The 25,902-nt window shown below is 43.0% G+C and overlaps 1 protein-coding gene across 2 annotated transcripts in view; it reads left to right on the top strand.

Moving 5' to 3' along the window:
* The first annotated feature begins 952 nt into the window (after positions 1–952).
* The window catches only part of PTPN1 (protein tyrosine phosphatase non-receptor type 1), a 66,042-nt gene continuing 41,092 nt past the window's right edge, over positions 953–25,902 (top strand). Inside the window, exon 1 of one of the 2 annotated variants that reach the window (XM_032387516.1) lies at positions 953–1,174. In XM_032387516.1, coding sequence (XP_032243407.1) covers positions 1,112–1,174 — 63 coding nt within the window. In that variant the 5' untranslated portion in view covers positions 953–1,111. The remainder of the gene's footprint in view (positions 1,175–25,902) is intronic. The other variant, XM_032387518.1, reaches the window with a different exon arrangement.

Raw genomic sequence — 25,902 nt, 5'->3', positions numbered from 1 at the left:
ATGTGTACTTGGAGTGCTAGGCGCAGTGCCTACCACAGGCACTCAAGGAATGAGCTGGAATTCAACCAGTGACATCAGGCAGCTTCTCTGGGCAGGCCTGAGATGGGAACAATGAAAACGATGATTCAGTTTTCTAGGTCCTCTGACCCCACGGAGTTCACAATGCCATATAATGTGCCAGGCCCAGAAATGAATGGCTTAAAGCAGACCCCACAGGAAGGCAACCTGCCCAGACTTTCTCATATGTGCTCTAAGGACCACAGGTAGAGTAGCTGGAGCTGCTGGTGAAAAATACAGATTCCTGGTATCTGAATCCTTTAAGGTGCTTCTAGAAATCTGCATTATTCAATACATGAACGTACCACGTAATTTTTGCTCCACTGAGTCCAGTCTGACCAGGATTTCCTTGCTACTTTGAGAAATATTGAAAATCATTCCAAGACCCCAATCCATTCATTCCTGCAGTGCCCAGGATAGGAGACCTCAAACAGAAATCTTGCATTTCAGACAAGGACAGTACCCTCGAAAAAGGGGCGGACATTTGGCCTGAGGGGAAGACATGCAGCCCTCGGCCCATACTCCAGCTTGCAGCACTGAGGCCAGGATCCTGGCGCTGAAAGACAGATGCACGGTTACTTCAGGGTCACTCTGTGACTCAAGGGGCCGCGGCGAGACTTGAACCCAAGACCCACTGGGGCCTTGCAAACCCACGCTCCGTGGGCGGGGCTCCCAGGGTCGCCTAGGCAACCGGCGTGGGCCACGCCCAAGCCCCGAGCCCCGAGGCGGGAGGAGGGAGGGAGCGCACGCTGCCGGACGTCTCGCGGGGCTGAGGCCACTTCCCCCAGCACCTCCCCCCGGCTCCGCCCCGCGGAAGTGCTTGCCGACATTTTCGAATGCTGATTGGTTCTCTCACGCGGGGGCGGAGCCCGCGGTAGCGCGGTGCGTACTTCCGGCTGCCGGGTTGACATGAAGAAGCAGCGGCGGCTAGGGCGGCAGTAGCGGCGGGAGTGGAGGCTTGCAGCGGGACTCAGAGCTGAGAGCGCGGCGCGGCCTAGAGCAGCAGGCGGTGCAGTGGGCCCAGGAGGAGGCGCAGCAGCCGCCCTGGCCCGTCATGGAGATGGAAAAGGAGTTCGAGCAGATCGACAAGGCCGGGAGCTGGGCGGCCATTTACCAGGTGGGGTAGCGCCCCGGAGCGCGGCAGGCCCCTAGCTTAGGCCGCGAGAACCTTCCTCTCAGACCCCCGGGCCCGGTCCTCCCTCTGGGTCTCACTCTCCGCCTCGGCCGTGCTGCGTGAGGATTCGATCCGACGGCGGCAGAGGCCGGCCTCCTCTCTCTTTGTCCCCCGGGTGGGCCTCCGTCTCTCCGGGGCCTCTCAAACCCCTTTGATTCCCCACCCATCTTATATCCTCCAGCCCGGGTGACCCCTCAAGCCTGGAGGCCACCGGTCGGTGCTCTCAGCGCGAATCCCTCGCACCCTGACCCCGCCCCCCTGCTTATCCACTCTTTGTCCCCTGGGGTTGATGGAACACCCCCACTACTTCCTTTCCTAGACTGGACCACCTCAGACTCTCTTCCTTTGTCTCCCTGGGGGAAAGGGTTACTCCCCCCTCCCTCCTTCACATTTCCTTTCCCCTCGTCTCAGTGTGTGTCAAGTCCCAAGGATGACAGTCCTCTTCCCCCTTCCTGTTCATTCATTTAGCGAACATGAATTGGCGTGCCTTTTCTATGCTGGGCATGGCGCTGGAAGTAGTGTTTGCAGAACAAGACAGACAAGACCCTATTTCTCGCGGAGCTTAGAGTCGAATAGGGCCGTCAAACCCATGAGCAAATCATTTCAGATTGTTACAAATGCTGTGAAGAAAACAAAACACCATAACGGGGTAGAGTCACTGCCTGGAAGGTGGGCCACCTCAAGGGGGATCAGGGAGGATCTGTCAGAGGAAGAGACTTTTGGACTGTGCGCTGAATGAGGAGCAGCGGCAAGCCCTGAGATGATCAGGCCAAAGCGCTTTTCAGCCAGAAGACCTGCAATACTCACTCTTCTGGGGCCAAAATATTACCCTTTCAGGCAGGAAACAGGGAAGGTTAACGTTTTTTGCCCTCTCTAAAATAGCTTCTTTCCCCAGTGAGCATCTTATCTTTTTTTGCCCTGGCTGAGATAATCGAGTCCTCCCAGTCTTCATCTCCTTGTGGGTTACGTGGTTCATAAATAAAAAAGTTAGAAAGGTAGGGTTTCTCACCTATCGGCAGCATCAGAATAACAACACGAAAAGGTCTGCTTTCATAAGCAGCTAAATTCTCTAAAGAAAATACGAGCTTCTGATTAAATGTCATTGCGGGGGTTGTGAGAGGATTAACCAAAACCACACTCGGTATTTTAAATAGGCGACGGACAGAATAGGGAGATTTTTGTTACTTGTGTAAAGGGAGAATGCATTTTATTCTGTTTTCAGCTTATAGTCTCAAAAGGCAAATTGTGAGATCCATCAGCTGGTAGTATTAAAGTCTATTTTGAGCTCCACTTAAAAAGGAAAAAAGCTTTAAGCAGTTCTTTGGTATGCTTGACTAACAAAAGCCTTTTTTTGGCAGGCCTGGCTTCATGTGGATTTGCATCAAACTTATCTGACAGGATTCTTCTTCCTAGGACTGTAATGGATATTAACTTCTGATAGGCTAATATTTGTAACCACTGTAATCTGTATAAGTATGCTGAATCAATATATGAAATTTGTACTCTGTCTCATCTCTGAGTTAATTGAATGAATTCCACTAGTAACTTTGAGAATGTGTAGACAAATTTTCTTTCTTTTTTTTTTTTTTTAAAGATTTTATTTATTTATTTGACACAGAGAAAGAGATAGCGAGAGCAGGGACACAAGCAGGGGGAGTGGGAGAGGGAGAAGCAGGCTTCCTGCGGAGCCGGGAGCCCGATGTGGGACTCGATCCCAGGACCCTGGGATCATGACCTGAGCCGAAGGCAGACGCCTAACGACTGAGCCCCCCAGGCGCCCCTGTAGACAGATTTTCTGCATCAAATCTAATGCAGTAGAGTCTCAAGTGGCTTTAAATGAAAAAATTGTTGGTTCGAAGTATTGATTAGAATATACCCCATCACAAGTGTAGATGGCCTCTAGGAAGCATTGGGGAAAATCTTTTGTACTGAAACTAAGCTGGCAACAACAAATTCATATTCTAAAAAGTTCTTGGGGAAAAAAAACCACAGTTCTTGGTTGAATTTTATTTCTTACTGTTTTAGGGCAGAGTGGGAAATCCATCACCCAAGCATTGTTAAAACTGTTGCACACGCCACCAGCATGAAGCATGTTGGTTTCCCTCATCCTTCTTACGTGTGTCTACCACATTTGAATGCCAGGAGTTAGTCACATTGCAATGTGTTGAGATTTCCCCAGCTTCTTAGTGGACTGCACATTCCTGGAGGTGGTTTCTTTTTATTTTAGACAATTGTCCACTATAGGCTTTCTCACCTACTGTACAGATATTTTTCTTTTCTAAAATTGAAATCAGAATCTCCTCTCCTTTTTGAGTTTGAAAGTGGCTCTTTATTGGGCAACTGGGGCATTTTTTAAAAATGTAGAGTTCAAATGACCTTGAGTCTAAAGTGGCAAATTTCCCAAAGTGCGTGTCAGTTTACCAAAACCGTTATTTTTCAAGAATTCAAAGAAATGTGTGCATCGTTGGCAGAAAGTAGAAGTAAAAAAAGTAGTATTTTATAGCATGTCACAGTGAGGGCAGCCTTCTACCAAAGTCATTTTGAGCTTGTGTAGTTTATTGTGATTAGAAAAATAATGTGTAATTTTGGTTTAAAATTTTGTAAATGAGGCAGTGCAGTTATTTCTCACTATACTTCTTTCCTAACTAAAGCAAAAAGATGCAAAAACTTGGAAACAATTGGGAGAAGAACAAAGGGTGAAGTAGACTTTGAATGCCAAGGAATGTGGTGGCTTAGGAAACAAATGTTTCAGGCAAAGATTCTGTGCTATCTCAACTTGATAAAATGAGCATAACTGTGTTTTTAATTGTTAATCGCATAGATACTAATCAGCATTTAGATATATAAACAGCTTTGATAGCATATGTAGATAGATGGTTTTAAAAATGGTTTTCTGTCATTTAAGCGATTGTGTGCCTGTTTTGAAAAGTGGAAGTAATAGTAGCCTGGAGTTTGAGTTGGTCTGGCTGTCCAGAAGAGGAAAGAGATCGCAGACACGGGGAAAGGGATTGGTTTTCAGAGCCGGAATGAGAGAGGAGAGGGCTGGAATGAATGAAAATAGCTAATGAGCTGCCCTCCGTTCGTAGTTTAAGGTTTGGGTCAGGATTCTCTGACTCTCTGTTCCTATTTTTCAGTGTGAATGATGTGATTGTTTCAGATAAAGGAGATTGCAACAATAGCTCATGACTTGAAGTCAAGATTTATTCCGTGTCAGAGGCAGGCTTTGTAAAGTGGGCCACTCTTCCGATTGACATTTGTTTTTATAGCTGCTTTTATTATGAAATATGATCGAATGCCTGACTGGGTTAAAACCATGTTATAACCATAGTTCACTCAAATTCCTTCCTGCTGTATACAGCTTCTATTGTCACAGTCCAAGCAGATGAATATTAAAATTTCCTAATAATTTTTATATCAATACCATTCTCTTCAGAGAAAAACTGTATTTTGTGCAGGGGAGGAAGATCTATACACTATGACTCACTTCACTTAAAAAAAGACAAACTGAAATGACATGGAGAGATTGGGAAGTTCTAGTCATCTTGAGTGACCCATTAGATCTAAATGTTCTTGTGTAGCCCTGGTTTGAGTGAACTAAATTTAGGTGTCTGATCACCATTTTGGAAATGGTGGGAAGACCTCTGTAATTGTCTGGACTCAAATTAACTGGGAGCACAAGTAGAAATAGTGGAGGGGAGGACATTTTGCTATTATTATGTCTTTGGCATCCCTGGCATATTTATAGGTATACTTTGGTACTTTTGGAAGTATGTAAACTGTATCAGATGTCTCTCAAAAGTGAGCCAGGGAATCATGGTGATGCTGACGATTTTCAGTTGCCAGTTGATCAACCTTTGGGCTCCACAGCCTCCTCACTGTGTTTGCGTTTTAGCATGAATGGCTCCCGCAGACCTATAAAAATACCTGGTATTGAATAATGTAATTGAATGTATAGTGAATTTCATAATAGAAACACATTTTTAAACATGCCCTGTAAGGGTTTTTCAGACTATAAACTGCTGAAATAATTGTGCCTTTTCTTTTTCACCCCCATCCCCCTTCTTGAGTTGTCTATTTTCTGATCTTTAGTTTGCAGAATCCTTTTGGCAGTTTTTGTCCTATGCCATGGTTTTATTAAGCAGGTACTTTTTTGTAAACCTACCCTTCGAGCCTTGCATATTTTGTGCAAGCTGGTATTCCTCCCTAGTGTTTATGTTAATTTGTTCATTTTTGTTACTTTGTCAGTTTGTTAATTTGTTGGTTAATTTGTCACCAACTAATACTGACAAATAGGCTGGGCGTGTTTCTTCCTACTGCCCATGTTCTGGGGGGAAAATGGGAAGTCTAGCTGGGTCATTGTTTCCAGGACAGTATAGTTTGGTACCAGTCATTTGATGTGCATGTTTTGAATATCCATGAATGCTGGGGATAGTCCTTGATTCCCTCTATACCACATTTCATTGATTGGCCACCCTGGCATCCTTTCTACCACTACAGGGGTCTAGGTTCTCAAATCTTCCTTATGAGACACTTGTCATTTTTAGTTTCACACCACAGAAACGAGGGAAACTGGTAACAAATTAATATGGTCCCTTCACAGCTTCTTCACATCTTCCCCCACCCACCGTGTATATTTTTGACATTATCCCTAGAATAATTGTGTTAAAAAACAGACCTGAGACTATCACTCTGTTGAACTACTTCTAGGGCCTTTGTAGTCTCTGTAAGGTCCAAACTCCTTAGCACGGCAGCCAGGTTCCAGCCATCCCCTCCCATGTACATTCTGTTCTAGCCACACTAGAAGGTACAGTGTCCCCCAACATCATCCTTAGCTTTCACTCTTCTATGTCTTGGCTTAACACTTTGTCCAGGCTGCCTTTCCCACAATCTAGCTTGCGTCTCCCAGCTCAAATGTGTGCCTCCTCGCTTTGGCTTTTGCTCTCTCCCCTGTGTGTGTGTTTCCAGACAGCTTCATACCTCTCTCATCTAAAGCCCTGCTCTTAAAGGCACTGTTTCTTTCCATCAGGGCCCGTATCCTCTGGAGTCCAAGCTGTTGAGGTCAGCTTTTCCTTCTTTCATTCATCTTGGTGTCCTCTGCACCTGGCACAAAGTGCCTAAGAAATGTTGGGATAAAATTGGTTGGCAGGACTGTGCCAGGCTCTGGCAGTATGAAGACGAACAAGACCTGTTTCCCAACTCCCATTCTAGGTGGGGAGGGGGTGGTAGAAACAATTAGATTAGCCTGCATTAGTAGTACTGATAGCAGAGGTCACTCTTGGAGAAAATCACCACATTTTAAGGTATGGCCTTAAATTTAGGCAATTTAATACCACCTGCCCTGGTGGCTTGGAGGAAAGGCTTGACTTCTTACCTACTAGAAGCTGATGCCAGCAGTTTGTTTTATAGGAACTTTACATTTAATAACAAATTTGTACTTGGACTGAGAGGAACTTAATAGGAAAATTGGAGGTGCTCTAAGAATTACTGAATTACTCTGTCCTCATCCCTCTTGACTTGTTCTCATGTGCCTTCTGGAAGGGCTTTGCATGTGGTTGGTTTGTAAAATATTTTTGATTATGGTTCTCCATAAAGTAACAACCCTTACAAAGTCTGTGATTCCCCCCCCCCGCCAAAGTATAAATGGTAAAGGCAAATGTTTTTTGGTCTTTGATCAGACCACCCTTCGGGCCAGGAGAGTAGTTGAATCTTTTGCTTTTATTTTGGTCCCAGCTCTGTCACTAACTGTGCTAACTTTCTTCTTCAGTCCCTTCCTTTGTAAAAGTGATCCTGGCCTAACTGATCACTGGGTTCACGTCAAGTAATAAAAGTCTTTAATGTACTCACAAAGAGAATTTAATGTTCCCAAAGTCATCCCTGTAAACACTGCAGTGGTTACTCAGTTTTGTAAGGTGTGGGTGTCGGTGAGTACAGTTAGGCTCAAAAATTTATACGAGTTCTGTGAGTATAGTTAACGATTCAAAAGAATTGAGTCTTTTTTTCCACAAGAAGTATTAAACATTTTTAATCAGTAGGGTTCATTTGATTTAGTAATGTGGGAAAATGAGTAGCACTGACATACGCAGTATGCTTGCAGTTTTTCTCTAAGTAGCAATTGGGTGGTTTTTCCTGTAAAAGATAGAGGAACTGATTCTTGAGAATTTACGAAAGATTCAACCCCAGCTAGGTACCCGAAGGGTAGCTGCCCTTTATGATGTAATTTTAGAAAGAAACCTACATCTGGTCTAAACTTCATTTGAATAGTATGATAGTTTACACAGCTGCCATGTTTGAGAAGAAAGTACCTAAGTCTCCAGCATTTTAGAAATAATACTTTGTAGAAGTGGACTTCATAGTTCACTGGCTACTGCCCTTTTAGCTAGGCAGCGTGACATAATCACGGGTATCTTACTAACAGTTTATAAATTTTGAATGTCTGAAAACTGGAAACAAGACCACTTCACGTGGAAGATTTTTTTCTGCTGTAATAAATAGCCAAAGAAAAGTCTAGTCCCCCATATCCATTGATGGGATGTGGTACGAGTCACACTGCAGACAAAATAACAACTATTAATAAATGATTTTTGGTCTTTTAAAAAAAAAATGTGACATGATTCAGTTTGCAGTTCTGAATGCTTATGATTCTAGTGAGGCAGTTTGTTTTCCACGTTGCCCATTGCTTCCTACTCTGAATCTGGTACTGTGCTGGGAAATTCAGGTTCCTGATTGAGGGGTTACCACTTGTTGAAGTAAACCTTTGGACCCAAGTGAACTTGTGTCCTAGGGTCCTTCTCTCCTACTTGCAGAGGCTTCCCAAAGACTGAGTGGGGCATGTTTTCTTTTACAGATGAAGAAGGAAAAACCTCGGCTGTTTGTGGCTTTTGTGGGCAAGCGACACCACTTGCAAAGATAAGATGAGCATAGCAAAACTAGGTTTCCAAAATTGTGTTTTTTAAATGTATTAGTTAGTGATTGGAGAAGGAAAAAGTCTTCCTGATCTGTTATTCTCATGAAATGTTTTTCCCCTGACTCTTTTTCTTACTTAATGGGCTTCTTATTGGTGCATCTCTTCCTTTTGAGGAATCTCATTTTAAAATTGCCACACTAAGTTTCACTGAACAGCTTTGCTAGTTTTTATTCTGATGAGTACTGATTACTCAGAAAATTATACACTATGGTGAATTGCTTACAGGAAAGCGAACATCAAGTAATTATTCCAAATAGTTGGAGTTCTCTTAAGAACAAGAGGTTACTTAAAAATGCCTGTGGATGAAATCACTTCTGAATATAACTTCACTCAAGAGAACAAATAGGCAAGCTGCATTTAGCGTAATGTGGTAAATCAGCTTTAAATTCCCTTGATGGTTAAACATTTGTCACTGTTATATTTATCTCTTTTAGATTTTGTCCTGCTTCATTATTCAAATAGGGCTTAGTTTGCTTCTGCAAGGGCTAAGGAAAGAAATGCCTTCACTAGGTCATAAATACTCGTGAAGCTCACTTTTGCAGGGAGAGAAGGTGCCTCTAAGAAGATACTTCATGGTCTTCTTTGGGGGGGAGAGTATTTTGTTTTGTGTTTCTTTGTTGTTGTTTTGCTTTGTTTTTCCTCTGATTGGGACTGTATTTTACAGTGTCTTAGAGTCAGGAGCATCTAGGAGCATCGCTGTTATTGTTCTCCACGACCTGGATACCACCTCCCCGTTGCCAGGGTCTTTTGGGTCATCCTCCTCCGGGGTGGGGTCAGGGGGTGCAGTGAAATGGTGCAAGGTCAGGAGGTTGCATTAAGCCACATCAGGTTTACTGGCTCAAAGCCACATTTCTGGAGCAGTCCCCCGTGCACCCGGTGATTTAGCTACGCTAGGGTAGCTGGTCACGTCTTTTGAACAGTCCTTGAGAATCCACATCCCTGTGATTCTGGGTTTTAACGGATCCTTTATGTACCCATGATGGTACCATTTCTAGCAAAGTATATTAAATATTCCTTCACATTCCCACTAACAGTTTTTCTTAGCATACCCTGCAAATAACTAGTGTCGTAAGCGGTATTTGATTTCATCTGTTCTTGCCGCAGCACCCAGGTCTGCTGCTTTCCCTTATTTTTCTGCCTGCTAGGAAGAATGCTTCTGAGCGTTTGAGTGAGGACAGTATTGAGCGCACAGAGGTTGTTGGCAGGTTCTACCACACCTTTCCTTAACCACTTGTTTCTGTCTTTTGTGAGCTTGTGTTCTCTCCAGAAAACTTACCAAAATATATTCATCATGCAGAGAGAATCACTGTAAAAGTTTAACAAACCTAGTTGTTTTTTTGTTGTGGTTTTTTTTTTTTTCTAAATGAACGTGTATTTGTCAACTGAGCTTCCTTTTGCAACTTGCTCCACTATTTGATGACAAGAAACTTTTGTGTTTCCCAACAGACTTTGTTTGCTGAAAGATGTTCTTGTTGAAAGTAGGAAATAAATGGTTTTAGGAGATGGAGGCAAGCTTCGGTTTGAAGTAGGAGTCTAGCGTGTCCCTAGTTCTTGGTGTGAAGTGCAGCTGGAGATGGGTGTGGTCCGTCCTCTAAAATTTCCTATCTTCAGTGTGAGGAGGTGGTTACCATTCTAACCACTTAAGAACTGCACGGTACATGCTGTTTTATTTACAGGGCAAAACTTAGCTCTAAATGTTCCCCTTGTACTTGTCTTCAAATTAATAAATGTCATTTTGGGGGGATGTTTACATGTCAGGTCTGTTTTAGAAGGAAGAAAAGATACAGCTGAAGTTAAAGGCATAAATTGGCATCACACCCTTAGTTTTGTAAATGCCTTCCTTTAATGTTGATTTTTGTAGGTTGATCATAAGGAAGTGATAAGTGTGTTAGGTTATTTGTGGTTTGAGCTAATTTTAGTCTCCTGTTCACAGCTTGCTTTATATCCTTTGACATTAAAACATGCTTTCTAGAAAGACAGATTTCGAATGTAGGACACAATCTATATTCTCGAGTGGCCTGCATTTCACAAAACACTTCCTCAGTACTTTGGAAGTTGGACAGTTGAAGCATAGTAACGTTCTTTTAAAATCATTAATTCCTTTGCTTAGTGACACCTACTTTTCCAGTGAGTGAATTAGATTCTTTCATAGAGGTTTGCAACTCTTGCTCCAAGCTGGTGGCTAAAAGGGCACAGTTAATATGAGAGGATTTTTAAAAGTGCATGATTGACCCGGAGATGTACTATTGAAGCTAGGCTTTGGTTGGCTGTGTATCAGAAACCTTCCCCACCCTGTGCCCTTGGTCGATAGGGCCTTTTGCTCCCAAGGGCTGGGCCTTAAATCTGTCCCCAGTTAAGTTCACATAGGACAATTGTGTTTCCAAGCTTTAGTCCCAGGCTGCCCTGCTGCCACCCTTAACCAACCACCCTGAACAGACCTCTCCCCAGGGATCTGTGAGGTAATGGAAAAAGACGGCTAGGTTCAGGCTCTCGGTTGGCCTTCGACTGTTGTGGGACCTTGAAAGAGCTACATGCAGGATGTGTAAAATGTGGTGATTAGACGAGATCGCCTTACAGCATGACTCGAAGCTAACATTCTACAACTGCAGAGTCGCACGAGGAGCCAGGAGAATGGGGCAACTTTTCTGGAAAACTTGGGGCTTCGTGTCCTACTCTTTCTGGATTTGGTAGCTTTGTATGTTATGTGATTCCCCCTTATCTAAAAGTGAGATGGATCTTTACTCAACTTAAAACTTTAAAAATCCGTTATTATGTCCTTAAAAATAATTACAATGCCCAGTGAGAGCGTAAATCAGATTATTTTATAAAGTTACTGCGTACCACATTGATGAATGTCAATGTCGTTTCCTTAGAAACTTTCCTTAGAAATCCTTTTTATGTCTAAAAAGGATTATTGGGTTTTGTAATTGGACTAGTACCTCCCATTCAAGGGAGAAATGCACAGTCTGATCCATGTTCTACCCTCATTCGTAATAGAACCCATTAAACAGCTAACATTTATTGAGTTCTGTTTCTGTGCTCCAGGCGCTGTGCAAAGTGCTTTACATGCACTACTGTGTATTATGCATCATAAATTGGTCTTAAATAAGCAGGAAATGTTTTAGGAGGACAATTAGGTGTCAGAGCCTTGATGTTCTTCTCTGCTTGAGATCTCCTGTGTCCTGAATCCAACTTGACAGCAGCATTGTGGCCATGCTCACGCCGGCGCACAGCTGCGAAGAGAGACAAGAACTGTGCGAAGTCTCCTAATTTATTAGGACATAGAGAGTTTGTAGATTGAGACCTTTATCCAGTTTTCTGTCCTCTACCCTAGAGGTCAGACTGGCCACCCGCAGTCCTATTTTGCAGGGTCCACACTGTTTTTGTTTGTTTGTTTTTGTTTGTTTTTTAAGAAGAGTTTAAATTTTTGTCATTGTTTCTGAATCAGGAGAAGTGACATACAAATCTGGATTTCTGGTCTTCTCTTGAAAAGTCTGAGGACTATCCTGTCTGAGCCTACCTTGGCAATGGTCTGCTAGGCTGAGGGGCACCACTCCTGCTGGATGGACACGTGTGTGTTCTTCAGTTTAGCACAGCTCCACGGCGGGTCACGCTGCCCTCCCTTACACGAACCACCCAGCCCTTGGATGCTCTTGAGTTTGCAGCTTCTAGTCTAAGTTGGGTTTTTTTTTTCTTGGCATTTGATACTAGTATTAGAATTAAGATGATTTAAAAAAGATGTTTAGCCTTGCTAAGTAGCTGGTATACTGTCATTAGGGAAGATCAAAGCGAGGGAAGACTAGCCAGAGATAAAGTTTGGTGGCTAGTGTGAAAATGCCTAGGAGAGTGCCCTTGACATTAAAATCCAGGATGAAATCTTGAACCAGGTGCTTCTTCCCGCCCTTCCCCCTTTCCCTCTTCATCTTTAGCCCCCTTCTGCTATTTTGAGGAAGTTGGAAGCTGCCACCAATTTTTTCCACCTTGGGCGCCTGAATGTAAGTGTATTTTTGTCCCATGTTCAGCTATTTCCACGAACTATTTTTGATGACCAACATGGAAATTAAATTGGGACTTGATAAAAAGAATGAGTTGCCCAAATATGCTTGCATTGAGAAACCAAAGAAGTAGTGTTTTTAATGACTCGTTTTGTGACTTGGTTAGGGATGATACCATTTGTCATGTGTGTCTGAACTCATGATTAGATGACTTCTCTACCTTACTCTGTCAAGGAATGAAATAAATGGTAGCCATGAAACAAGTAAAATAAATATACAGGTTATAAAGAATGTGTGTTGTTAAGGTCTCTATCCCTGTTCAGGAGTAGAAGGACATGTTATATTGTAGGTCATTCTTTTCCTTTGATCCTTCTTGCATCTGTTATTCCACAGAGGTATGTTGTATATGACAAATGAGAACAAACAATAGACAGGGAAGATTCTTTACCATTATTAGACAGTCAAGGTCTTTGTTCTAAGTTTTGTACCTTTCCCCCCAAAGCTGAATCCCAAAAGGGGATCCCAAAACCAGCTCAGTGTTTTAGTACCCCTAAATCATGTGACGGGATGGCATTAGCCATTTTATACTTTTTTTGTATATGTGAAATGAAAATCAACCTAAAAGACCAGTTTCTCCATGAAGCTTTTCATCCACCCTCATTTCCTCTCTGTTCTAGATTGTAAGCTTCTTGCAGGCAGAGTCCATTCATTCAGTCACTCAACAAATACATGAACAGCTCCTGGGTGCTAGGGCCTCACTAGACAGTGAGGGTAAGTGGTGAACAAGACACACTTGGTCCTCACTCTTAGAAGCTTCGTAGTCCAGCCAGCAAAGGGGCTGAATGGAGACAGTCCCAGTTCAGAGTGGTAAGAACTGTCACAGGCCTGGGCCCAGGGCATACTCAGAAGTAGTTAATTGGCATTGAGAGCAGGAAAAACAGATGGGGGCGCTGTCAGGTAAGGATAGCCTATAAAAGTAATGTCTAAGTGGAGATCCCAAGAGCAAGCAGCCGTGAGCCCCGTCCGTTCTCCAGACCCCTAATCTGGGCATGCTCCTCCTCGCCCTTCATATTAAGTGTTACATTACCTGTGTTTGAAAGCATGGGAACATACTTAACTTTCTTTCTCTTCAGTTTTAACCCTTCTTCCATCCCCATACAATGCACACAATTCATGTGCATTGTATACCCTCCCATACATAGTTTCTTTCTCCCTTCTTTTCTGTTTCCTGTGCCATTACGTCTTACCTTGACTGCGCTAATGGCCTCTGAACCCTTCTAGTAGGATAGCATAGTGGAGGTTACATCATGGCATTGACCGCATGCCCCCCTGCAGCGGGGTCGTCTGTGGAGATGTCTTCAGGAGGAGGTTTGTGTACCATCAGCTTACAGCCCGAGAGCGTCCCCAGTGTGCTGCACTTAGTAGGCAAGTAAATGCAGTACTCACTGCAGTGATTGGTAACTTTGGTGTAAAGAGTTTATGCAGATCCTCTTCGGTCTGTACAACTAGCAGAATTATTATATATTTTAATAGGCCAAATACTTGAAGTATAAGCCTGACTCACTAAGAGTAAATTGAAAGTATGTGGTCAGACCCCTGATTTGCAGCTGACACTATGAGAATGAAGGTCTCAATTATTCATTGTGAATTTTAAAGGATATTTTTAATGATGTTGGCTGACTTACCCCATTATGTGGTCTGTTTATTAGCAGTTTTTGGTACACAGATGGCTTTGAGTGATTCTTTCAAGTCAAGTACCTTATAAAATAACTTAAATTTGCTGATAATTATCCTACTTTTAAATGGCTTTGTAATAGGCTTTAATTTTTAGGCATTTAAACACTTTGGATATGATTACAAATTCTGAGACTACGATTGCTTAAGTTTAGACACAAAAATGTTCATCTGAGAAATTCTGAGGGATTTACTGGTTACTGCCTGTTTCTCATTCACGTGCTTACTATGCCTTCCTTGCCATATAGAAGGGGTCAAAATTGGTATCTGCAAACCCTCTTCCCTTTTCCCTTCTTCTAATTCTAGCTGTGAAGTTTACGTGCAGAAGTTGTCCTGCATGTGATAAAAAATAGTCATTGATTACTAATTAAATACTTGAAAAGGAGAGTTTTCTTTACCAATAGATGACTAAGTAGAAAAAAAGACATTTTGACTATTTCTCCTTTAATGGTGAGCGGGATGATTAAGCATGTGCGTGCATGCCCGTGTGTGTGCATGCGCGCTCGTGTGTGTGTGTGTGTGTGTGTGTGTGTGCGCGCGTGCGTGTTCTGGTTTTGTTTTGAAATCATATCCATGTCTGTAGAACATAGCAGAAGTAGATGTATGGAGTAGAAAAAAGAATAGTTCACAAGCCTCTCAACAGAATCCCTAAAACATAGCCATCAAATGGACAAAATATTGCAGGGAGTGGCAGGGGAGGTACCATTTTTAAGGTGAAAGTGAATAAGAAATAATTATAAAAAGGCACTCTTTATAGAAGTCCAGACTCTGGATAAGACCCCTGGTTCATTGATTTGCTAAGGAAAGTGAAAACACTTGGGGTTGGAGGGGAGATGTAGGGGGTGTGTGTATCTTAATCGTAGGAGTTGGTCAAGCTTTCCTCCTAGTCAATACATTGCCATATTGGAGAGGTGTTTAATTACTTGCCCCCCCCCCCGCCCCCCCCCCCCCCCCCCCGTCTCTGCCTCCTCCTCTTCATTTACCGGACTCACAACAGGGTCTTCTGTTCCAAGGCTGCTGTCGCCCCTGGGCCATGTCAGTGTTCATTTGGGCAGGCTGCCCAGCATCCCCACCTCATCCCTGGAAATTGCATGTCCCTCTCTTTTTGCTACCTCCCTCCCGTAGGCAGGCCTTGGTCCTTGCGATCTCCTCTCCCTTAGACATCTCAGACTCAGACCCCGTGCTCTGCAATCTCAGCCTCCTGTGCTTCCACACTCCCCTCGCTCAGTTACTTCCCCATTTCTGGGTTTTCTCCTCATCCAGATTTCCCAGCCCCAAGTCCTCTCTCCCCTTCTTACACAGTGGTCATGACTCCTGAAATGCTGTCTCGCCAACATTCCTAGCCCTTTTGCCCATCTGCCCGCTCTCGGCTTACATGACCAGCTCTAGCCCTGGACCAGCCTTTCTCTCCCCGTGCCCAGGCCCCTAAGTGTTAAGGGAAGAAAATCTTCTAAGTGGAGAGAATCTCCCAGTCTTGCAAGGTGAGCCACTAGAAATCCAGTCTTCAGCCTAGATCTGTCTCACCCCAATCCCTGGCTGTCAGATGTGAAACTCAGCTGCCATCCTTCCTACCTCATTTCTCTCACAAGAAGGGACCCTTCGTTCCCGTCTGAGGCAACCCTTAGGTCTGTGCTCTTGACCCCTGCCCGTCTCACCTGTTCAAGGCATCTTGCCCTAACAGGTTAGTGACCCTGTAGGCATGTGTCCTTCACCCTCCCTCTCTATTGTCATCTTACTTGAACCATTTAACCATTCTCAGGCTTCCTCCAGCTGTGACTCTCCATCCAGCCACTGTTCTTTAGTTTCCTTCTCCAGTTGAAGTGTTTGAAATAAATAGGTCACGGTGTCCATTGTTCACCTTCCAGTCACTTTGGCTCAGGGAAGTTAGACTCCACCCCACCAAGCCACTAAAATAATTCTTGAGAAGGTCACTATTAGTTTCCTTGTTGCTAATCCAGCGGATTCTTTGCATCCTTATCATAGTACCGTTTAACACGGCTGACCTCTGTTTGCTGCTTCAATTTTCTCTAACCCCTGTTTCTTTAACTTGCTCTTTTTTCCTTTTTCTTTCTTTTTATAGCTTCTGTTTCTCTAGCTAGTCCTTGATCTCCCTCTACTTCTGCAAGGTCATGGTTCCCCATAGCTGGGGTGCAGCGTGATCCTCTACTGGGGAGGTTCCTCAGGGGTCTCCCCACACTGCCCCTTTTCATCTGACTCTTTTGTTTCTTCCGGGGCTGTCTCAGCTATTCACTCAGGAAGTAGTAATGGCCCTTGAATTCAGAGCATGCACGTACACATTCTTGCACTCTGGTGTGGCTTTCAAAACACTTTTAGTTCCTGAAATGGTATGCTCTCTGTCTCTCACAGAGCCTTTACATGTACTGTTTCCTCTGCCTAGAACATTCTACCTTGCTAATTCTAGTTCTTCCTTTCAGTCACATCTTAGGCATCCTCTTTTAGGAGCTTTCTCTGATTTCCCCTTTCCCAGATCCAAGTTAGGGACCTCTTACAGGTCTTCCCATGACCCCCATATTTCCCTTTTCATAGCATGTTGTGTGGTTGTACTGTAATCATATCTCCTCTTCTTTAATTGCCTGTTTACCAACCAATTTCCAAGTCATCTGTCAAGTCTTAAAAGAGTCAGGACTGCTTTTGTCTTAGTCATTTGTATCTCTTAGTACCCATTATAGTACCTGGCATATAGAAAGTGCCCAATAAGTCATTCCTGAATGAATAGATGAGCTGTGCTATTTAGAACGTTCATGAATTGGGGTGCCTGGGTGGCTTAGTTGGTTAAGGGTCTGGCTCTTGACTTGGGCTCAGGGCATGATCTCAGGGTTGTGAGATCGAGTCCTGTGTCGAGCTTCACGCTCACGGGGGAGTCTGCTTGAGATTCTCTCTCTCCCTCCCCCTTAGCCTCCCCCCCCCCAAAAAAAAGAAGGTTCATGAACTGCTTGATAGGGAAGCATCGAGTTTATAGTATTGTGGGAACCATGTGTTACTGACCCACCATCGATTTAGCACACACTTTGTTTTCTCTATATGTTTTATATTAATTTTCTGTGTCTGACATACCCTCCCTCCCCGGTAAGATTAGAAACCCCTTCTGAGGGACAACCATGTATAATTCTGGGTGTCTCCCTCAGAGTGCTTTGTATGTCCTCGGATTTAATTTCATTGGGGGGCCTAAACCCAGATATGTTTATGTATACACATACACACATACTACACTTAGTGGAACAAAGTCTCATCTGTTATCTGTCCTTGTCTTCCTCAGCTGGCCCGGTCTCTGTGCCATGCACAGACCATGCCAATCTGGAGGGGCAATTTCCCTGTGGCTTATTAGCTGTTGTGTTCCAGCATGCTGGCCAAGTATGAGAGACAGCCGTGGTATGAAAGTCTCCCTCGCTCAAACTTCATAGGCTTGGTAGCTGGGACTGACCAATGCTGACAGGAAATAGAGGCATTTATTAAAAGCCAGAGAGTTGTCAACTTGCAGGAAGCAAAGCTCTTGTTAGCATATGATTTTGTGGTTGGTTTGGTGCAACTCTGTAGAAGTAAAGAACTAGGCAAGAATGGGGGCTGTGTGCTTGGGTCTCTAAAGTTAGATCCTTTTTCCTAAGTAAATTGCCTTTAGAGTTTCATTTGTTTGGAATTTCCTGAGATTTGGATCTTGCCAGAAAGTTCAGAGCAAAAAAAATTCTGGGCAGGTGAAGCATTTGCATCTGAAACGAAGTCACTGTTTTTGTTTTTCACTTTTTTCTTAACATATTATCTTTGGTTCAGCCCTGAAGATTATTCTATTATTTGTGGATCTTAACCTTTCCCTCTTCTTCTGGATCTTACGAAATAAGCGGTATTATTTGAATGGAGAAGAGGAGGAGAGGAATAAAAATAAATGTGAAAGCCTTGTTTCTTGCCTGGGCAAGCTCGGCATTATAGCTTGGAGCGGAATGACACATCTAGTCTGGTGAAGAAGGGATACTTAGGGTTGGTTTGGCTTCTTACTGTATTTGATTTTTTTTTTTTTTTAGGGTTTTCTTTTAAACTGGAATTTTTATGTGAATGTAATCGAATTTAGAATAGAAGCACTTTTATAATTTGCAGAGCACTTTTTGCAGAGCACCTATTTTAAAAGTGTCATTATGGTAAACGACTTGGGGCGAGGATTGTTCTTCAAGTGAACTGAGAGCTCCCCCCCCCCCCCCCCCCCCGCGCTTAAATGGTCGTAGAGCAGACCTCTGACGCGAAGGGAATCCTGCTCTTCCTGGTCCAGCGGCCTTTCCTCCAGATGTGTTACTTTCCTGGAGCCCCAGGATTGCCTTTCATCAGAGTAACTGAGTCTAAACGGAATAGAGATTTCCTATTAGATTATAGCACTTGCCTGCCTTCATTCTGCTTATGTCAATTAGAGCAGCAGATCTGAATCCTCCATGTTAGCTACTGAGTTAGTTTGTTTTTAAGTAATCTCTACACCCAGCATGGGGCTTGACCCTGAGATCAAGAGTCCCCATGCTCTACCGACTGAGCCAGCCAGTTGCCCCTATTTACCGAGATTTTTAAACCTAAAAATGCCTGTAAACAAGGTTGAAGGGTCAGAGGTAGAACAGTTAAGAACAGAGTAGAAACAGCTTTAAAGACAGGGTTGTTGGTAGGAGTCTTATAAAACGTGTAGAAGATTGTGTGGGAAGCAATAAGCATTTGTGTTCCAGTGTGTTGGGTTTAAGCATACTTATTCAGTCCCCATGTTGCAGTCTGTGTGTCACTGGGTCCCCACCCACAATCGTACTCTTTGTTTTATTTTCCCCCTTCTTTGCTTCCCCCCCTCACCCCCCCCCCCCCCCCCCACGGCTACCGCAACCACCACTAGCAATTACCGACATGTTGGATCTTGAGGCTGCTTCCCTATAAGGATACAGGCCATGTGGTGTTGGCTATGGACATGGTAACCAAACTCTGTGGGTTTGCTCCTGTGTACCTCGTGACGTTTGACTGCCTGCGAACTAGCAATAAACTGCCTCTTGTGTCTGATCCATCTGATGTTGCTCGCTGCCTCTGCATTTAGGGTGCATTGAGGAGGATGGATGATAGAAGCAAGCACAGGCTCAAGCACGTTGGGAGGGGTGTTAATAAACAGCCGGCACACTAACTACAATATGCCTGTGGACTAGAACAGGGTCAGTTTGTGGCAAAATTTTGTGTTCATGAGTTTTGCTTTTTGTTTTTTTAATATCCCCGTATAGTCCTTTTTAAATCGACAGGCCTGGATAAAAGCCATAGCCAGTCTTCTGTGTCATGGAGGACCTCAACATTTATTACCATCCAAAGCATCCCCTTAAATCCTATTTGGGTCAGTTCACAGGAACTATGTTCAGATGGATGTTTCTGTCTGGCATAGAGTCAAAATGGTAACCAAGCATGAAAGTACAGACAGTCCCTAATACACAAATGTGTCTGCTTCAAAAGTTTGAAAGTTGGTTGTCTGGCACTTTGAACATAGTTTTCTATAGAAGCAGTGTTATAAATAGTGATTAAGTTCCAAGCTCACCCATGGAACCTTTTTAATCAGTACACCTGAAATATTCCTGTTAATATGATAGGTACTGTCCCCCTAGAATTAGTGTATGTGATAATGATTAGTGTTACACAATAATAGTGATTTTACAAATAAGAACCATTCCGGATTCCATCTAGGGGGTAATATGTATGTATGTGTATGTGGGGAGGGCGGGTATGGGTATGGATTAATACCTCCCTTCCCGTGCGACCCTGGCACTCAACGTGATTTTGCTCCTCGCTGCCATGTAAGTATGGACTCGTGTGGATTTTGGAGGCAGGCTGGATTCAGGGATGCAGGGGGTAGATAAGAGCTGAGAGGAACACGGTTAGGCCAGAGTTTCTGGGGCTGGAGAGCGATGACAGCTTCTAGGGACTCTTCTTGAGCCTGGCTCTCTCTTCCTTACCCCCTTTTTGCTTTCCTCTGGGGTCCCCAGGCATTGGCCTGTTTTTTCCTTGGCTGCCATTTTGTTGCTTCTGAGCAGGGGCTTTGCCTCTGGTCTATAACCAAATACCCTATCCGTCTCCTGCTTTTGGAAGAAATGTATAGTCTTTTTGAGGTTTTCTAAATTAAATGTTGTGGCAGAGTTATCACATGTTATTTTTGCTGTGAGAAATTATAGAATCCCAGATGACTAAACTTTATAAACCAAATGAATTTCAGTCTCCTTCTCCTCTATTGTATATCCCATTGCAGAAAATAACAGCTTTTATAATTAACATCGCCTCCCTTGGTTGCAGTTCTGATTTCTGATTCGTTTTCAGAGAAGACCTTTCCATGACAGTCCATGACCTGATACGGTGCACTTCCTAGTTACCCCTCTAAAACTGTCCGCTACAGTATTTCAGAGACCAAGATGTCTTCTGCCAGGAGAGAGGCTAAACCTTAGGGTAGGTCTTGACTGTGGTCTCTTACGGCAGGTCTTGACTGTGGTCCCTGACGGCCTGACTCCTGTTTCACATGGTACAAAGACAGTCTGTCTTTTTGGGCAAGGACCGGCAGCACTAGGCAGTCTAGCAGACGGGACCTGGGAGGGCTGAATGGCGCAGCAGGGCCTGGCCCCGGAAGTGTTGGGGGAAAGCGTCTGCTCCAGGCCTCTCCTCTCCTGCAGATACTACATCCCTCTCCCTGAACACACAGTTCAACCTGTACCTCATTTTTGTCCTCCACCAAACACTACCAGAATGCTCGGACATTGGGCTGTTAGCTGATGGAGAGAGCAGGCCTGAGCGTTCGTTCCTCTTTTAGCAGCTCACACTTTTAAACTGGCTGGTGGAGACTGCAGAGCTGGGGCTTCTCTGCTTATTCATACCCAGCTTTTTGTCCCTGACTTGATGGCTGCTATTTCCCTTCCGAGCAGAAAGGGACACCATGCAGTGCACACCCGGAAAGGACAGTTTGATGTACTGCTTCTGAAAGGTTCCGTCTGGCATCACTGTAATCAAGAAGATGGGTCAGGTGGAGCTGAAGGAGGACCGTGGCGGCTCCCCAGATCTACAGATTGGTCCACGAGTACATTCTGGCATAGTGCGATGGAAGTTTCTGGCGTTTTTTTCCCCTTAATCATGGGCACACTAGAGAGTCAGGGCGGCGGGGGAGTGGTTTGCCTGGTTTATAGAAGCTGTCACAATGGGTCTTGCTTTTTAGCAAATCTTATCCAAATGGGACTTTAGATTTTTCTCTCTGTAATTTACTAGCATTTCATCTGAAAAATGTGTAATTTGCCAGAAAATTACTCAAGCACTTGTCTTTTTTTTTTTTTTTTACCTGTGCAAATATGCTGCATTCTTTTAAAATGGGATCAGCAGTGGGATACCCAAAAGATTTTATATATTTTCTAATACATTCTTTTTGTAGTAAATAGGTTTCTGTAGACTTTCGCATGCTTTTTGAGGATGTGTTTTGTGATGTAGACCACTGCTTTATCTTGTCTTGTAAGCTTGATTTTTTAACCACTAAGAATTATTTTTTTTCTGCTGTGAGAAATCCATTGAGTGATTATAAAATCAGTGGATACTTATATTTACATATCTATCCTTAGTGGCACTAACTCAAAAACCTAATCTTCAATTCTCTGATGACCTTTACATCCAACTGATGGCCAAGTCCTCCACCTTCATTCTTGGATGTATGTCTGAACTGCTTCCCTTTCCTCCTGATCTCTTCCCGTGATGGCACCCAGGCCCTCCTGGTCTCTGGCCTTTTACAGTTGCCTTCAGCTGCTTTGCTCTCTTGGCCCTGGTCCACCCGAGGAATCCTCTGCCTAGGGGGAAATCAGGATTTGGTTACAGAAAGAAAGCCACTGGAAAGAACAGCCATCAGCTTCTGATATGCCAAATAGTGTTTTTTTCCAGCATGCTATTCCTTTTTAATACTTAGCATTTTATATGAAGTAATATTTTTATTCCTTATGTATATTTATTTTCTTCTTAGCTGGCATGTGAACTCTCTGAGAATATGGGATCGTGTATTTCACATCTTTTGTGTCCTCAGTACCTGAAGTACGTAGTGTCTGGCCCAGCATTGCCTTATGGACTTGCATTGCGCACACATTGAACCTTCCTTAGTTAAACTGGACATGGTGTCATCCTCCCTGCCCCCACCCCAAACAGAAAGACATTCCTTTAAATACTGCATTGTCCTGGCAGACCACACCTTTATATCCTCTGTAGGGAAAGGGAGGCTATAGTTGAAAGAGAAACAAAAGAGGTTAAGATCTGGGCTTTAAAATATCTGAGGCTTCTATGCTGGCAATTGAAGGTATTTTTTCCGAAGTTAATCTTAATTGCATGTTGGTTTGCTTCTTGCTAACTATAGAATTTAGTTGCTGTATAGGATTGGATACTTCTGTAAATCCTTCAGAAATGTTTGTGGAATGAAATGAACCATATGAAGGACTCAGCACTTAAGAGTAATCTACCTAACAATTATTCTTGAACAGAAGAATCCTCTAATTTTCCCTATAAACCATTATGACCGCCATCTATAAATTCATATAAATCATGCTGGCATGTAATTCATCACGAGTTTATTGGGCACCTGCAGGTGCCAGGCGGTGTGCTAGGCAGTGACAAGGACAGGAGTGATCAGGAACATAAACCTGTGGTCTTTTTCATGGTCCTAGGAAGGAGACAGCATGAAACCACACAAAGGATTAATCTTGTGGTGGAAGTGCTGTGAGAGAAACATAAGAGGTGCCAGGAAAGGGCGCCTGGGTGGCCCAGTCGTTAAGCATTTGCCTTCGGTTCAGGTCATGATCCCGAGGTCTTGGGATTGAGCCCCACATTGGGCTCCCTGCTCGGCGGGAAGCCTGCTTCTCCCTCTCCCACTCCCCCTGCTTGTGCTCCTGTTTTCGCTGTGTGTGTCTGTCTCTCTTTCTGTCAAATAAATAAGTAAAATCTTAAAAAAAAAAAAAAAAAAGGTGTCAGGAAAGTGTTGAAGATTGGGTTTTAAGCTGGTTTGAACAGGTCACTGAATGGGTATAAATGAGGCCCAAAGGAAAGGGTGGGCGAGCCTTTTGGTTAGAAGTGGCTTAGCAGTTTTCAGGAACACAGGGAAGGCATGCGTGGCCAGAGTATTGGTCTCTAGAGTATATCACCTCTTGAGATAATGACTCCTGGAAGTTTATTTATTGCTAGAAAGTAGGACTTCCCCTTTGATTATGCAGATTTTAAAAATTAGGGATTTGCTTTATAGTAGAATCCTGTGATTTGTTGAATAGTCCTGTATTTACTTTCCTCCTATTCCTTGGGATTTTATAAAATATTTTTTAAATGTCCAAAGTCTTGATTATATCCTTTCAACCTTGTTAAGAATGCTTATATTTCTAATTTATACTGTATTTCATTGTAAAGTGAAAACAAAGAATAAAAATTTGCTTTATCCCTGTCACTATACAATATAAGTACTATAAACATTTTGTCTGTATTCTGCCAATCATTTTTTTAGGATTTTATTTATTTTTTTTAAAGATTTATTTATTTTAGAGAGAGCATGCAAGCACAAGCAAGAGAAAGTGTGAGCATGGGGGGAGAGGCAAAGGGAGAATGAGAGAGAGAATCCCAAGCAGGTTCCCCTCTGAGCACGGAGCCTGACTCGGGGCTTAATCTCACGACCCTGAGATCATGACCTGAGCTGAAATCAAGAGTTGGATGCTCAACCAGCTTAGCTACCCAGGTGCCCCTAAGATTTTATTTTTTTAAAGTTTTTTTTATTTAGAGAGAGTGAGCAAGCACACACAAGTGGGAGGGAAGACAGAGGAAGCGGGAGAAGCAGATTCTCTGCTGAGCAGGGAAACCGATGCGAGGCTGGATCCCAGGACCCTGAGATCATGACCTGAGCCGAAGGCAGATGCTTAATCGACTGGAGCCATCCAAGTGCCCCTCTAATATTTTATTTTTAAGGGATCTCTACACCCAACATGGCACTCGAACTTCTAACCCTGAGATCAAGAGTTACATGTTCTACGGACTGAGCCAGCCATGCGCTCCTGTCAATTTTATTTTTAATTGAAATTTTTATGGAGATAATTGTAAATTCATAAGCAGTTGCAAGAGGTAATACAGAAATCCATTGTACACTTAGTCCAGTGCCCCCCATGGTAACATTATGCAAAACTAGTACAGTATCACAACGAGGATTGTGACATTGATATAGTTTGCCCATCTTATTCAGATTTCCTCAGTTTTACTTGTATTTATTTGTATTGTTTGTTCTCTATAGACTCTTGTATTAGTAATACTATTTTTGATGCTTTAATTATAGGGTTTTTTTTATTCTGCCCTCAAGAAGCATCCCCTCCCCTAATCATACATCCCTGTCATGCCCCTATGTGTTTTCTCTAAACCTGTTTAAGAAAGCAGCTACCTACCTGTAAAAGAAATAGATTGAAAACAGAATTGTCAGTCTGAATGTACTTTACCAGTCTACTGGTTGTTTATAGACTGTTTAGCTAGTTTATAGTTTCTGACCTGGCTGCTGAAAGATACTCTGGATTGTTTCTAACCAAGAGAGAACCACCTAGTGCCATTCAGAATGGACTGAAGTATTAACAATGTCTGAAAAACGCCTGACAGTGATAAAAATGTCAAGTTGCCTGTAATTTAAAAAAAAGCAGAGTAAGTAGAAGAGTAAACATATAGGGAAAGTACTAGTAACAAAGGAGGCTTTGAGATCTTTGCTCTTACTCTTGAGTGAATATTCTCAGGTGATAACAGATCATCTGACTATCCATGACTACTACTCTGTGGGACAAATAACCAAGAAGATATGCACCACCCTGGTTGTTACACATGTGGGCAGTTGATTTTCAGTGGTCATAGGATTTTCATAGGTGATCTGGTTTTCAGTCTTGCTTGGATTTTCTAAATGAGAATTTTTCAATTTGGGCACATAAAAAGGAAAGAAACAGTAGATGTGTGAAAAGGAAGTTGTTTTAGAGTGACTGAGTTCAGAAATCATGAAGAGAGCAGGAGAGAAGCCAGGATGGTTGATGTTGCTGTCCAGTTGTATGAGATAGCTCCAAAGCACATCGAGCAGATAGTCGGCTGGAGAAAAATTAAAAGCAGGAGATAACTGCCAAGGGACTTTATCCAAGCAAATGGAAAAGGCCCAAAGAGAAAAACTAGTTAGTTATGATTGTGAGGTTAGAGTTTGGACAGTGAGAGAAGGCAGGGAGCTCTTTCTGTCCAGAATAGCATCTGTGGAGGTTAGACTCTCCCTGATAAAAAATAACTGTTGAATTCTAAGTGGCCTTACTTAGCAGCTCTTAACAATTAAAATGTAACTGTAAAGTAAAATGTAAAACATAAGAATAGAAGGAAGCTACTTAAATAGGAGAATTTATATCTCAAACCTAACTTGTAAAATGCTGAAGTTATTTTTAACTTAATCCAGCTTTCATTGAACATTATTTTGGAAGTTCTAGGTAAAGTAATAAGATAAGAAAATTAAATTATTGCAAAAGTATAGGGAGAGGCAGATTTAGTGTATTTGCTAATGTGATTGAATACTTAGAAAATCCAGTTTAAAAACTAAATGAAGGCAGGTTAGATGGCTGGATTATGAGATTATATTATAGGATAACATGTAGAGTGTGAGCCTGTCTGTGTAAAAGCAAGCAGGAAGCATTCATGATTTATGTTTGCATGTGTTTGGAGAAAAGTTTGGAGGAGTGGACACTGACTAGACTGTTAACCTTGATTAAGTTTTTTTGTTACATCTTTGTATTCTCTGCTCTGGCCACGTTATTTTTATAATTTTTGAGAAGGAACTTTATAGATGGTTAAGTCTTTTGGTGTTTAAGAATGTTTGTATTTTCTAATGATTCCTTCTGTACCAAATCTTTATTGTGTACCCTTACTGCCCTCCGTGTTTGGCTGTTACTGTGATGGCCTTCTGTGAGCGGTACTGATGTACCTGT

Source organism: Phoca vitulina, unplaced genomic scaffold (genome assembly GCF_004348235.1).
Source record: "Phoca vitulina isolate PV1807 unplaced genomic scaffold, GSC_HSeal_1.0 scaffold50, whole genome shotgun sequence".
Classification (NCBI taxonomy): Eukaryota; Metazoa; Chordata; class Mammalia; order Carnivora; family Phocidae; genus Phoca; species Phoca vitulina.
Note: the sequence above shows the minus strand (reverse complement) of the source record. Positions and strands in the feature narration are given on the sequence as shown.